Raw genomic sequence first — 15,224 nt, 5'->3', positions numbered from 1 at the left:
TCTTGAAAGATGCAGACTTTTTCCTGTACCATTGCTTGAAGAAAGTATCTTCTAAAAACTGGCAGTAGGTTTGGGAGTTCATTTTGGACCGAAAAGGTCCAACAAGCTCCTCTTTAATAATACCAGCCCATACCATTACCCCACCTCCACCTTGCTGTCGTCTGAGTCGAAGTGGAGCTCTGTGCCCTTTACTGATCCAGCCACAGGCCCATCCATCTGGTCCGTCAGACTCGGTCTCATCTCATCAGTCCATAAATCTGTCTTCAGACATTTCCTGGCTGAGTCTTGACGTTTCAACTTCTGTTTCTTGTTCAGTGGTGGTCGAATTTCAGCCTTCCTTACCTTGGTCATGTCTCTGAGCACTGAACAGCTTGTACTTCTGAGCACTACAGGAAGGTTGCAGTTCTGGAATATGACAGCACTGGAGGATAATAGACCTTATTCAGAGCAGCGCCATGACAAGTATGAAAGTGAGGCTGTGAGGGATAGACTTACCGTGTTTCCAATGGCATCCGCTGTAAAAAGCTGAATAAAGCTCCTAGATTACTTACAATTTTCCACAACTTACATTGTCAGGAGTTTTTTGTCAATTGAAATTTCTTAGAAAGATATTTTTCCAGTGTTTCATGAGCAGAACAATCCGAAAACACATTAAATAACAATACAGCCCATTGAGATGCAAGTCTATCCCTCACAGCCTCGCTTTCATTCCCATTAAAAATCAAAGATGGCGCTGCCGTGAATAAGGCGTATGGGTTCCTGATAGCTTCACGTTTGATTCTTCTCGGTTTCCTCTCCACCAATAAGCTGGTGTGTGGTGGGCGTTCTGGCGCAATATGGCTGCCGTCGCATCATCCAGGTGGATGCTGCACATTGTTGGTGGTTGAGGAGATTCGCCCTTCCTTGTAAAGCGCTTTGAGTATCCAGAAAAGCGCTATATAAATGTAACAAATTATTATTATTATTAAATCTTTAGCAGTTAAAGGGATAGTTCACTTTGAAATTAATTTTTGATATGTTTTAGCTTACCTCAAGGGCATCCAAGATGTAGGTGTCTTTGTTTCCACAGTATTTTCAATTTTGACATTTTTTGGTCAAACCGGTGTTGTCTGTCATTCATATAATGCAAGTTTAGGGGGTCCACCTTAAAGAGCATGAGAAGTCAAAATTAAACATAATTTATTGACTTGTGAATGTAAGTACACACTGATGGGCTAAGACACAAAACGAGCGGTTTGTGTGAGAAAACGAACAGTATTTATATAGTTTTTACCTCTTGTTAACAGCCATCAAACTGATCTGAATCAGATGTCCAACTGAAACGTCTCCAAGTGAACCGCCGGAAGTGATCTCTCGCGTGTCTACGTCATGCATTGTTTACACGGGGATTTCGGAAGTTTTACCTTTCACTAAACATATTTAGATATACGGGAAATCGCAATGGAAGACTATTTCGATATATCTAAATATGTTTAGTGAAAGGTAAAACTTCCGAAATCTCCGTGTAAACAATGCGCAAGAGATCACTTCCGGTGTAAGTTAACGTTGGTCGGTTCAGTTCGGTTCAGTTGGACATCTGATTCAGCTGTTAACAAGAGGTAAAAACGATATAAATACTGTTCGTTTTCTCACACAAACCGCTTGTTTCGTGTCTTAGGCCATCAATGTGTACTTACATTCACGAGTCTTTAAATCATGTTTAATTTGGACTCTTTGAGGCGGACCCCCATACCTGCATTATATGACTGACAGACAAAAACGGTTTAACCAAAAAATGTAAAAAATTTGTACTGAAAGTGTCTTTTGGACCTTGAACCGTTTGGTTCCCATTGAAGTCCATTAAATGGAGAAAAATGGTGGAATGTTTTCATCAAAAACCTAATTTCTTTTCATCTGAATAAAGAAAGACATGGACATCTTGGATGACGGGGGTGAGTAAATTATCAGCAAAAGTTTTTTAAAAAGTGAACATTTTTGTCTCAACATGAGTATTTGCTACAAAATGTTTGACGGTTCTGTGATCATGCCCCAATATCTTAGCAGTTTCAAGAGTGCACATCCCTCTGAAAGACTTTTTTAAAATTTTTGACTTTTCTGAGTTAAATCTTTTTTTTTTTTTTTTGGCTCATTTTGCCTGAGGAAATGAAGCTGCCTAATAATAATGCACACCTTGATATAGGGTGTTTTTTCTCCTCCCTCATTACACAAAAACACATCATCTGAAATGCTTAAATCCAATACGCATTAAAGTTTATACAGCTTGGAGTTGCATAAAAATGATGATATGGTCCAAATACTCACTGGCCTAATAATTCTGCACACAGTGTACTTTATTTGAGACTGGTGGGAGGGTTTATAAAACCAGTTTTAGTCTATATAGTACATATTGCTTTTGAAATACCAGTTGGTGATAGTAGTGGTACAGAATGCTTTAATGCACATTTTTTTGATGTTTGACATTCCTATTTTTAAGGGACAAATTTCTGTCTCTACTATAAATTCATGGTTTCCTCATGGAAGCATAGCAGTAAAACACCTCCAGTATTAGTTCAGTCTGTTTTTGCATGTTAATGTGAACAACTTTTTTTCCCCCTAATGTTCTTTTGCTATGTAATAATGAAAATAATGTTTGCATCATAACAGAACATATTGAATGTCTTTTACAATGTGCTTGACAACTTTTATACACATTTAGCATTAGCTTAATACACATTTAGCTTCTTTGAGCCGGTGGAAAGCATAGAATTGCCTAGAGAAAGTGCAGTTTTGCTACATTTGGTTAAATAATTCTGTTGTACCACATTTAGTGTTTGTTTTTACATGCATGCATGCACTTGGAGAAATGTGGCAGCCCCTGATTTGACTGTTTATGGAAGTTTTTTTTCTTCTTCTCTCTGGCTGCATGACATCATAAAGATGCTATGTGCACAATTTGGGGAGGTCAGGAAGAAAATGAATGTTTTCCTCACTGCAGTCTCAGCTGTGACTGTTCTAAAAACTATATTGCTTTTTTTTCTCGTTTGGATCACAAGTAGTTGAGGGAGACATTCCAGTTCAAACCTGTTTTTTTTTTTTTTTTTTTTTTTTGCTGTGCTTTTGACCCTTCTGTCCTGGGTCTATGGGTGGGCTTTTTGGATGAAATAAGCATGCGCAACAGTCAATACTGTCTGGCTAGCGTGCCATAATGATTTATGCATTACGTCCGTAGGCGAAGAGTAGCCGTGTTTGGCGGTTGTTCAGGTGTAAACGGGGTCTAAAACGTTTTGAGCTTGTCCACTTTCGACAACTTCTAGAGGTAGTCAAAAACACATTTGACCAATTTAGCATCGTCAACTTGTGTTCTGATCAACACCATCGCATTTTAATACTGGGTGTAAACAGGGCCTAGGTGTATTGAGTGTATTAAATGTAAGCTGTTTTTTTTTATTGCAAATGGAGTTTGAAAGCTAACTGGTAAAGAAGCAGTTCATTCCAAAAATTTTATTTTATTTAAAAATATTTATTTACCCCCATGTTGTTCTAAGTCTACATGCTTATGCTTATATATATATATATATATATATATATATATATTTTTTTTTTTATTATTATTATTATTTTTTTATATGTGGAACACAAAAGGATACTATTTTGAAAAGTAATATCACAATTTTTTTAATTATTATTATTGTTTTTTTTTTTTAAATTACTGTTAAGAGTCGTGTTCCACTAAAAATGAACAGCACACTGGTTTGGAATGACTTGAAAATAAATAAATAATGGCAATTTTCATGGTTTGGGGTAACCTATTCCTTTAAAGTCAGTCCGAAGTAAAACACGTGTGATCCTACAGCACAAGACAGCATAATGTTACTTCATGCCACATCTGTGAATGTAGGTCACACTGTCCTGACATCTCTATAACATAAATGTGATTATCTCAACATTTGAGATTGAGTTTCTAGACCTATCTAAAGACCAGTCTTGGGGTGTGTGGCAATATTCTGAAAATGACTGGAGCCTGATGTATGTTTACACATCATGTCAGTCATTGATTCAGTCACCTGCAAATTCAACATAGATTAACCTTATTTTCTTCTGCCTGCAACAATTAAATCAACTTTAATGTCTTTTCTTCCCAGCCGGTAAACAATGCTGACTTCATCATTCCAGTGGAAATTGATGGGACAGTACATCAGGTGAGCATAACCTGTTCTCATGCGAGGTTGTCCATGGTAACTGATTGATATCATAGCATATCCTTCCAATCATCGTAAATCAATCGAAAAAAAAAAAGAAAAGAAAAAAAGATTATGATTTTCAATCAATCATGAAAAGTGTTGATTACCACAGTGCTAAGATCCTCAAAATATAATGATCCCCTTGTGAAGAATCTGATTCCTAAAATAGAATTGTTTATTAATAGACTGGATGCCAGCCCAAACATTTTTTGGTCGGGCAGTTCGGTCTAGACTCGATCCATTGAGGAGTAATTATGATCGCTTCAGAAATGGTCGGGCCAATCAAATTACCTGGGCGGGCTTTATACGATGATGGACAGATGATCTGCAGTTACGTTATCAAAGAGTGCTTGGGTTGAACTGTTTTCCCTCAGAGTTGGCTGCAGCTGAAGAATTGAGATGTATATATTCCACTTTCGCGTCTGTTGTAAAAGAAATCGACGGCGCGTTAATTTTAAGACAAACGGAGAACTGCAATCAAGGCATTTGTCGATCGGAAAGATGTGTTTGCCGTCCTTCCTACAGGATTCGGCAAAAGTTTAATTTATCATCTGGCTCCGATGGTCGCCAAGAAGATGGGATGCAGTGAAAGCCCTGTGGTCGTTGTGGTTTCTCCTTTGGTCCCACTCATGGAGGACCAAGTAAAAGAAGCAACACTCATTATTTTACTACTTCTTCCAGTGTGCGTGCAGTTGAGTTCTGTTCACAACTATGCGTCACTTACTGCATTGCTCTGATTGGTTGCAGGTCTATCCAATTAAGTGCAGAGTTTTTCTTTTTTAAGATACGCCTCATAATCAAAGCCCTATGGAGCAGAATCCGACTCGCATTCTGACTAGAATATGAGTATGACGAAGTCAGGCTAATTTATTAGTAGATTCAAGAAAAAATTGTATAAAGATATATCATTTATACTGCGTGAGAAATAAACGTGATGTATTATTGCGCTGATGCCAAAGTAAGTTATTAAAATATTATCTGGTAAATGTGTTTTATATCTTTTTTTTTTTTTTTGCGCTAACCACTTTTAATGTTAGATGTATACAACTTTTTCACAACAGATTTTTTTTGTACAATGATTTCCATGAAAAAAAAATGTTGTTGAAGATCGAGAGCATCCGTCTAGTTATCTTTCCAATTCTTAAAATACATTGTCAATTTTTTTTATTTAAGTTTTTAAATAGATCAAATTGCTTTATTTACATATCTTCGCTGGTTGAGCGTTTTCTTCTCTGTTTACCTATTGCCGCTTAACACGGGTGTGCAACTTGACAGTATCGTTGCCATCTCGGCTGATGGGTCAGAGCAGCAGGTGGCTATTTCTGTGTCCTGACGAAATGGAGAAACACTGACTGGCTTCTGAGAAGTCACAGGCCCTATCAATCTCTCTTCAGAGCGAGTCTCCTTCTCTCTCGAGCTATGACAGTACTATGCTTTGGCCCTTTAAAGGCCAGCGACCCCAGTTACACCAGGGACTGAAGGTGTCTGACAAACAAGGCTTAGGCCTGTTTCAAGTAATCCAGGATAGGCTTGGGATGTCAGGAAAGCCTATTCGGGATGACTTGGTTCAGGAATGAGACCACCAGCTTCATAAACAGGCTTGGCTGACCTAGATGTTGGAGTAAAACAACCCGTTTTATTGCTGCTCTTAAAACTGGGTTTATAGTTCTATGGTCACATAAAGCTCATCGTTATATGAAGCATCAAGATGCAGGCTAATATAAATCGTATTCATTCGGTAATAAATCCTAGCTGTAACTTTATGAATGTGACCTGGTTTAGTGACATTTTTTCTCGTATGCCCTGGTTGTGAAGTTAAAACTTTGAAGTTATGATACATTTTAACCGTTTTCCCCCCTTCTGTCTGCCTTCTGAATGTAGGTGTATGTGTTGAAGAGACCCCATGTTGACGAGTTCCTCAAACGGATGGGGGAACTGTTCGAGTGTGTGTTATTCACTGCAAGCTTAGCCAAGGTAAGACGTGCAAAATGATTTTTGCACTATGCGAGGTATTCAGTATTAAATTTTATAAGGAATAGGATTTAACATCACTCACTGTTTGTAGCAGTTTTATAGATGGTCACAGTGTTCGCACGGTTATGGAAAACATCCAGTTATTTTAAAATGGACTTTCAAACCTGTGAAAAGATAAATAACTCTGTGTGTGCTTTGGTGTCTGTTTTCAGATACGATTTATTTAGTCCTGCCATTGCATCAGATTTTTTTTTAGATCGTGTCCGTTTTTATGATAGTTGGTGAATAAAATCAAATCTTAAAAAGTCATTAAAAAGCAACAGCCATTTTTGATTGTTTATTCATTTACTTTTTTATTTTTTTATTTTATTATACTTTTTACATTATTCATGTTTGTCTGTATATATATATATATATATATATATATTAGGGCTGGGTAATAAATATCGATTTCTCGATATTAATCAATTCTCATTTTTACGAACCGATATCGATATTTCTAAATCTCAAGAATCGATTAGTCATCCTGTTTAATTTGAATGAATGGGACATTGTATCAAGGCTGCGCGCATCCAAAAAATCGCAATAATCTTTGTCCTTTGTTACTATTGATATGAAACAAAGTCTCAATTTTCAAATTACGTCCATTTTCTTTTAGAAATTCAAAAACATAAATAGCGTTTTGGCGCTGTGGCGTGAGATCGCTCTGGCGCAGCCCAAGAGAAGCAGCAGCGCATCTCTCTCTCCCGGGTTAATAATACCAGTCACAGCGCGAAATAAATATGAATGAGCATCTGAAAGTGTGTCAAAACATAAAGTACAACTTATCGAAAGTATCATGTCACATTGATTCGCTCAATCAGCGTTTCAACCGTGGAAAGACGTCAGTTAAACAGCTTGTAATCAATGTCATGTATCGTCATATTTACCTCAGAAAACCCACATAAACTCGTTAGTCAGCTAGAAAAAATAACTCCAGAGAGGAGCATTTTGCTAAATATATACACCATATTACATATGCATTATAATGTTCTTCAATATTGAATGCATATTTGAATAAATCTGGCAAGTTTTTATGACAGCCACCATTTAAATGGTTATATTTCATATAATCTTCTTATTATAAAAATAAATAAAAGTGTAATTTAAGTGTTTGTATGGCTACAGAACAGTTCATTATTACCTTCATATTAGGCTTTTAGTGGCTAATTAGGCTAATGAAGCCTATAGGCTACAGCTAGACTCCCACAGTTTACAGCATTTAAGAGATTTGATTCCCTTGAGAAAAATGTCCATTTATTGTAACTGATATTCAAAATAATCGATATTGAATCGAATCGTAATCGAATCGAATTGGAAGCTCGTGAATCGAAATCGAATTGTGAAATTTGTCTCAATACCCAGCCCTAATATATATATATATATATATATATATATATATAATCGCGATTAATATTATTCGCGATTAATCACACACTTATCGTACATTTGAGAATACGCCATTTATATTGTTTAATTTTGTCATCATTTCCTATATCCAGCAAAGTAAACAATCAGATTGAAGGGCGATTCTCACAAAGCTGTATTTTCTACAAGCTTCCAGGACACCTTGGAGACTCCAAAGACACCCAATAACCAAATGATATAAGGAGTCCATACATTTGTATTATATAATACCTTATGCACACCAAAGCTCCCATGGAAAAAAATAAACCTGTACAGAATTCACAGTGTATAGTATGTGTACAGAAAGAGTAACAACAAGCAGTCAAGCTGCGATACCGAACAGGACCACATGGAGAAGCCAAAAACTCCTAAATCAACCTCCTTGACTTATGACTAAACACAGCAACATGCCAATGACAAGTCAGACATTATCCTTGGTGTGTGTGGAAACAGTGCAAATGTTCTGAAATGTGTCTGTAAATAAAAGCACATAAAGAGCGCACATACATAATTTGTTGTTTAGGCATCAATATAACAGACTCTCACACACTTACTGTACATCACCAAAATTGCGCTCTTCAGAAACAAATCACAAAATATGACAATTGAACAAATTCGATTACTGGATCACTGAAAACTTTCCTAGAGTTTAATTGCTTAAAATGGTCTGATCACAAACAGAATCAGAATCCGGTTAGGAATGGAAATGACCTCCTACCAGGGTTAAGGCCATTGCACACTGAGTTCTGGGTTTTTTCGTGTTCGTCAGCCTAAAAATTCGTCACACACGGAAACCTTGCACACTGAGTCCAATGTGTATTTATTAAACCTTTGCCGAAAAAAAACACACAAAAATACAAAATGGATTTGTCAAGCAGTGAGGATGATTTTGTTGTCCTCGCTTTTTGAAAAGAGAAGAAGTATTAGGAATATTAGAAATATATTAGAAAGTATATTATATTATTAAGTATATATATATATAGTATATAAGTATATATATTATTATATGTATATTACTATATTAGATAGTATTAGAAATATTGGGTCCATCCAATCCTGAAATTGCGCAGAGAGGAAGGAGAGTTCCACCTCCTTATCAAAGAGTTGCGAAATTATCCCGATCGATTCAAAATTTACTTCAGAGTGTCAGTGGAACAGTTTGATGCTTTGATAGCGATTTTGAAGCCACATATTAAAAAGACCACCACCAATTTCCGTGAAACAATCGATCCTGAACAGAGACTGGCAGTATGTCTAAGGTATGGACACACACACGTACTTGCCCGGCGGAAGCGCTGGGCAGACAGAACAGCTGTATAGGCTACAGGTTATATATTGTACCTAGATAATACATTAGTTATCGAATTGGCTGCTCAATCACACCTTAATCAATCCGAAATTTCGATTGATTGAAAGGGGAGGTTTATTCCTTTTCTGATCCGATCGAGAGAACATATAAACACATGATCGAATTGAAAACCGAAACTGAAAGGACTGCGCATGTGCAATGATGTGCGGAACGAGCTCCCCCGGCCCTGAATTGTAAAAAAAACTCTCAAAATGCTGGCTGTGGATGCGAAAAACGCAGAAAATCGAATCGGATCCGATTTTTTTTTAAAGATGAACGAAAATTTTGGAGGCGTTGTGCAAGCGTGATTGACATAACGTGAAGTCGATTTTTTTTTTTTTTTTTTTTTACATGCGAAAATTTCGGATGCGAATTTCGGACTCGTGCTTGTAGATGCTCAGTGTGATAAACTCCCGACTTCTAAGATCATCTAACTGCATGACGTAAATCACATTAATGACGCAACTTCACGTTCTTTTGCAATTTATTTGCATTAGAGTTAAGGATTTTTATATGAACCGCACACGTTAATGCCGACAACACTAATATATATTAATATAACAATGTATGCATCTGTGTGTGTCCATAGATCTCGTTATATCGAGATATTGCGAGTTTAAATGTGACTATGCATTGTTGATGTTTACGACTTGATTTGTAATATAGAGTTAGTTTTATCTAAATTATTACTTCATTTATAAGATTACCGTTTTTTTCCGCACTATAAGGCACACCGGATTATAAGGCGCACCTTCATGACCTATTTTAGAACATTTTTCATATATAGGGTGCACCGGATTATAAGGCGCATAAGATACTGCAGTCACATGTTTGACTGGGTTTGCGTTATGCATCCACTAGATGTGCTAAAGGGAATGTAGCGAGTGGGCGGCGCCGGAGGTGAGGCGTTTATTAGTAAGCGTGAGCACGCTGGGGTGGGCACGTAACTAACATTCGCAGCCTGACTCATATGAGTATTCAATGTGTGGCGGCTCGCTGACAGCAACAGTTGGCTGTTTTGAATGAGACGACCCCGTTACAGTGAACGGGGAGCGCTTTATGAACATTTTAGCGCCGGGGACAGTGTGTCTGTTAAGAGTGAGTGCTTGTGAGCGGGCACGTGATTTACACGCCTAATATGATTTATACAAGGTTGAACTGGCCGTGTGACAGAGCGGGCATAAGATGGACACATGGACACGAGCGCGAGTTTGCGGGCGAATTTAATAACGTGGTAGCCTGGCTAACGCCAGACCCAAGTCTCAACGAGAATTGCACAAAAAACCACATGCACAATTTCTCGTATTTGAGGCGTGGTTTACGAATGCCCGGCGCCGTTTATTGGGTGCTAAGAATGTCTATCAAATGCGCCTGTACGTAGCTCATAGCCAATCGTTTCCATTAGAAAAACACAAGTATTATTAAGTACAGTTTAACATAGAAGTTGACGTTGTTATTTGCATTGGAAATTGTTTGCGCTTGTACTTCACAAGTAAAAAAAAAAAAATTAATTTAATGTCTAAAGTCAACAACTTTAATCGGGTATGTGTGCACAGTTGAAAGTTATGCTACTAAAGCGGTAGCTGTATATTGATATTGAAAAGCAACACGACTTAGTGGCACTGTGACAACCACAGTAGGTAGTCTACAGGCATAATGACAATATGATATTAATAAATATCACTTACCATTTATAAGTTAAAGGACTTCGTCGACGACGATGCCTAGCAGGTACTATACAACTCCGTGGCTAACCGTGGCTAACAAAACTCCGTGGCTAACAGTCTTGCGACTTTGCGCTCATCCGGGCCTCGGGACTGCCGAACAGAAGTTGGTATCGACAATTCTTTATCGCATTTTCTTTCTCGGGACACAGCTGAGCGGCAGATATTCCAAGGTTGACCGCCTCCTGAACTGGTCCTCCATTAGGGCGATTAATGGCAAGACAACAATAACGACTGGAGTCTCGCGAAGTTTAACGCCAAAAACGGCTCTTTTTTCAAAATAAACTTGCATTCTAAACTACTTAAAACAATATCTAATGCTGCAAAAGGTAGCTTCGCGTCTGCTACCATGTTGAATCCATAGATATAAACGAACTGCGTTGTGTGAGGGATAGATGTCGTCATCGTCTTGCTACTCCCTCCCCGTTCTGTGATTGGTTCCCTAAATGAGGCGAAAAATCTGGCTATGGTATCCAGACTGCCTTTCAGCGTGAATTGAATCGCGTTGCGTTAAGGCAGTATGGGGAAACCCAGACTAATAACGTGGAGCGTTATTAATCAATTGATCCAATTAACCAGTTGATCCATATATAAGTCGCTCCAGATTATAATGCGCACTGTTGTTTTTTTTAGAAAATTAAAGGCTGTTAAGTGTGCCTTATAAATACGGTATGTAATCCAGATTACATAATAATTACTACCCAGATATAATACAATCTAACAAAATCGAATGGAATAAGACCGTTTAAATGAATGACGATTTCTTTATCCAGTAACCTACTCACGAATTTGATATGGAATTTCAGTAGTCATTGGTTCATTGGTGTGAGCTTTGTTTTTTGTTGATGCGTGGCACTTTTTCCGTCCTCTGTCTAACCGTGTCCTTCACAATATTGTGATTCTGTTTTTCCTAGTATGCCGATCCTGTGTCGGATCTGCTGGACAAGTGGGGAGCTTTCCGAAGCCGTCTTTTCCGAGAATCTTGTGTGTTCCACCGTGGAAATTATGTCAAGGACCTAAGCCGTCTAGGCAGGGATCTCAACAAAGTCATCATTGTGGACAACTCGCCAGCCTCCTACATCTTCCACCCAGACAATGCTGTACGTTACTGTCTGTCTTTGTTCTTTTGCACATATAACTGCTTTGGGTCTGATGATATAGAGGGAATGCATTGACGTCGCTTTCCCACCGGAACAACCCCCCTCAGCCTGACTGAATGGCAAAAGATCTGCTGCGTGACTGGATTTAATAGGAGAAAACTGCGAAAATGCGACTAAAACGAACAATTTTATCAATTTAAACTAAATGTTGGACTCAATAGCCGCGTTTCCACTGCCGGGCTAGGGCTGGGCCAGAGCTAACAGCGAGCCGGGCCGAGCTAGTGGCCTCGGGCCTCAAGCACCGGGCTTGCGTTTCCACTGCCGGGCCAGTAGCCCCACAGCGCTGCCCCAGACCCCACCCCTAACACGCCTTTCAGGATCAAACGTCATAAAACCCAACCCATTTCAGCGGGTATTATGAATTAATTTATTTTTTTAAATTAGGAAGATAGCATGTATATTAACTCAACTGCCGTAGTGGCTGCAATAGTGTCCCGAGACCAGTACAGGCGATTCTCCATTTCAAGCAGCGATTTTTTTGCGCGATATAAGTAGGGCTGCGGGCACGTTTTCAAGTTATTCATTAATCGTTAACCGAGGCCCATCGGTTAATACTCGGTGCATAGTGTGCGCGCCGCAACCTCGAGATACAGAGTAAATTTTTAACACCTTTAATAACTGATTGGACCCCATTTGAAACGAAATTAATTTATAGAAATAAAACGCAGCAAGTACGGAGCAGTTAAAGCCCCATTTCCATCACCCTTCAAACTGAAATTGCCAATTGAAAATAAGCAAAACGTCCATTTCACAAAAACTCCGTGTCTGCAAATAATAATAATAATAATAACCATCATCATCATTATTGTAACATTTTATTAGGCTGCATATGTAGAAGACGCCTTTATCCAAAAAAGGAACAGAGCACAAATAAACACAATATTTTTGACAAATATCAGCGCATATCCAGTGTGTGTGGAGCACGCACTGATGGCTGCGAGACGCCCATGTGAACAGTTTCATTGCATTTCTTTCAGTGGAAACAACTTAAAATACTCTTTAATTTCTGGTCATACAGAAAATAATAATACATTATTCGCAAATAAATTTATTTATAACAAGAAAACGTTGTGCTTTAACAATTAATCAATGCGCGCTTCATGATCTCCGTGAACTGAAGCGCGAGAACTGAAACAGCCACCGCATTCGAATTTGTTCGTTTTAAATTGGACATTTAAAGCTTTAGTCTACAGGGGTTATATCCTTTGTAGATTAAAGCTTTAAATGTCCAATTTAAAACGAACAAATTCGAATCGAAAGCCAATATCTTCTATGTTTATGTAGCTTAATTTCTCTCTAAATGTGCATCCGGAGATGGAGATATGTTTTTAGCCGAAAATCATTTAGAAAACAATAGTTTATTAATAAACAATTAATGCCTCGTTATTTTAGCCTATATTATTTTATTATCAGACACATTTATTATAGCCTATAAATCACCCATAAATCCCCTTTCTGTAGGCTGTGGTTACGGCTCTTCTCATTCAGCACTGCGGGGAAAATATCATTTCCAGGTTCTAATTTGGCCTCAGAAAACCAGTAAAATATATATTTTTTTCATATTAATTTGTCAAATATTTTAAATGTTTAAGGGGCAAAAAAATCAAACAAATATCTGAAAATTCGTCGATATGTAGCTATATATAGCCTATATATTGTTGCGCAGCATTTAGTTCAAATTAAAATGTTATGCAATTTTAAACGGTTAATCGGTTAAACATGGACACCCCTATGTGCATCTTGCTTCAGATCATAACGTTCCATAACACCGATAAACTCCGCCTTTTACCTTGAGCACGCCTCTAGCCCGAGCTGGCCCCCTCTGGCCCAAGGTATTCGACGGGCCAGAAATCCTGGCCGTTGGCCCTGAGGAAGCCCCGATCAAGCCCTGGAAGTGACAGTGGAAACGCGACTGGCCCTGGCACGCACTAGCACGGCCTGGCCCTGGCCCGGCAGTGGAAACGCGGCTAGTATAGTGTTCCTTACAACTTACTAAAGATCCAGTGATTCATGGATATTGACATGCAGCCAGGAATCGTGTTGCCTGACAATTATGTTTGCCTGATTTTGACACCGGGGAAGTAAAAGCAATATAGGCCTAAACATAAAGCAAATTTGCCTGTGAACGCTTTATATAAATATAATATAGGTAGGTCTAAATCCGGGTGGTCACATATATCAGTTATATATATATCATCATGTCGTCCAGCCCTTTGGTCAGTGTTTATTAAAAAATGTCCAATAATGCAGAATATGCAATGATAAATATTTAATTGTTGAGTTTTTAATGTAAATAACAATACAAAATATATGGGTATGGTTTTACACCTAAATTCAGCATATTGACACAAAACGATAACTGCAAATCCACCTTTCGCTGACTGGAGTCTTGTTTCTGTGAATTGCTTCTTTCTATAGTAGTCTGTAAAAATATACCTCTGATTTTTAGTCACATCGCAAAGCTCTTTCCCACTTTCTATGTGTTGTGTTTGTTTTTCGCGGCATTCACGCTGAAAACAAATCCAGCCGCTCAGTCTTTTTGCCACTCACTGTGAATAACTGCAGGCACTCCGGCCGACGGTGACGTCACGTGCATACCCTCTATAGTCCGTACAGTGCTTGGCTTGCTATAGTTTATTAGTCAATGGCTTGTCCCAACATCTCTTCTCTGTTTTGTTTAGGTACCTGTTGCCTCCTGGTTTGATGACATGTCTGACACAGAGCTGCTGGATCTCATCCCTTTCTTCGAGAGACTGAGTAAAGTGGATAATGTCTACACTGTGCTCAAGCAGCAGAGGACTACTAGCTAGCGGGACACTAAGGGCAGCTGTCACTATGGGGCCAGGGAGGCTGCTGGGCTCGGAGCACACCACTGCTTCCCCCTAACAGGACCAGCCACTAGCTCAGTCCTCGTCACCTACCCAGAATTCCATTCACATGATGTTTGATCGAGAAAAGAAGGCAAATGACAGAACTGTGAAGGACTGCTTTACAAGCATAAAATAACAAGCTCATTGTTTTAACACTCGAATGGGTGAATCTCAGGAAAGCGGACAACACCATATTTTACCCTGAAGTCAAATAATAGAAATAAGAAATGATATTTTGCTTAAGGATTTTGCTTTTTTTTTTTTTTTCGTTTGTGGTAATATTTTGACAACTTAAGCACATTCCCCCCAATTTCCGCCATGATGCAAAAAAATGCAAACTTCTATTTACTGTTATGTGTAAACAAACAAATATGATAATATATTTATATTGTATTTATGTTATGGTTTTATTTGTTGTACTGGCTTTAATGCTTATTGTTTATGCTAAAAGTACTCTATTACAGTTATGAAAATCACCATTG

General features: G+C 38.3%; 1 protein-coding gene across 2 annotated transcripts in view; it reads left to right on the top strand.

The window, feature by feature from the left end:
• The window catches only part of ctdsp1 (CTD small phosphatase 1), a 39,534-nt gene extending 24,310 nt beyond the window's left edge, over positions 1-15,224 (top strand). For both annotated transcript variants that reach the window (XM_039669733.2, XM_039669732.2), the window contains 4 exons: positions 4,122-4,178; positions 6,102-6,194; positions 11,627-11,812; positions 14,554-15,224. In XM_039669733.2, coding sequence (XP_039525667.2) covers positions 4,122-4,178; positions 6,102-6,194; positions 11,627-11,812; positions 14,554-14,682 — 465 coding nt within the window. In that variant the 3' untranslated portion in view covers positions 14,683-15,224. The remainder of the gene's footprint in view (positions 1-4,121; positions 4,179-6,101; positions 6,195-11,626; positions 11,813-14,553) is intronic.

This window comes from Pimephales promelas, chromosome 7, assembly GCF_988280905.1.
Source record: "Pimephales promelas chromosome 7, fPimPro1.hap1.1, whole genome shotgun sequence".
Taxonomy (NCBI): domain Eukaryota; kingdom Metazoa; phylum Chordata; class Actinopteri; order Cypriniformes; family Leuciscidae; genus Pimephales; species Pimephales promelas.
The sequence above is the reverse complement of the archived record's forward strand: the minus strand, read 5'-3'. Positions and strand labels throughout refer to the sequence as shown.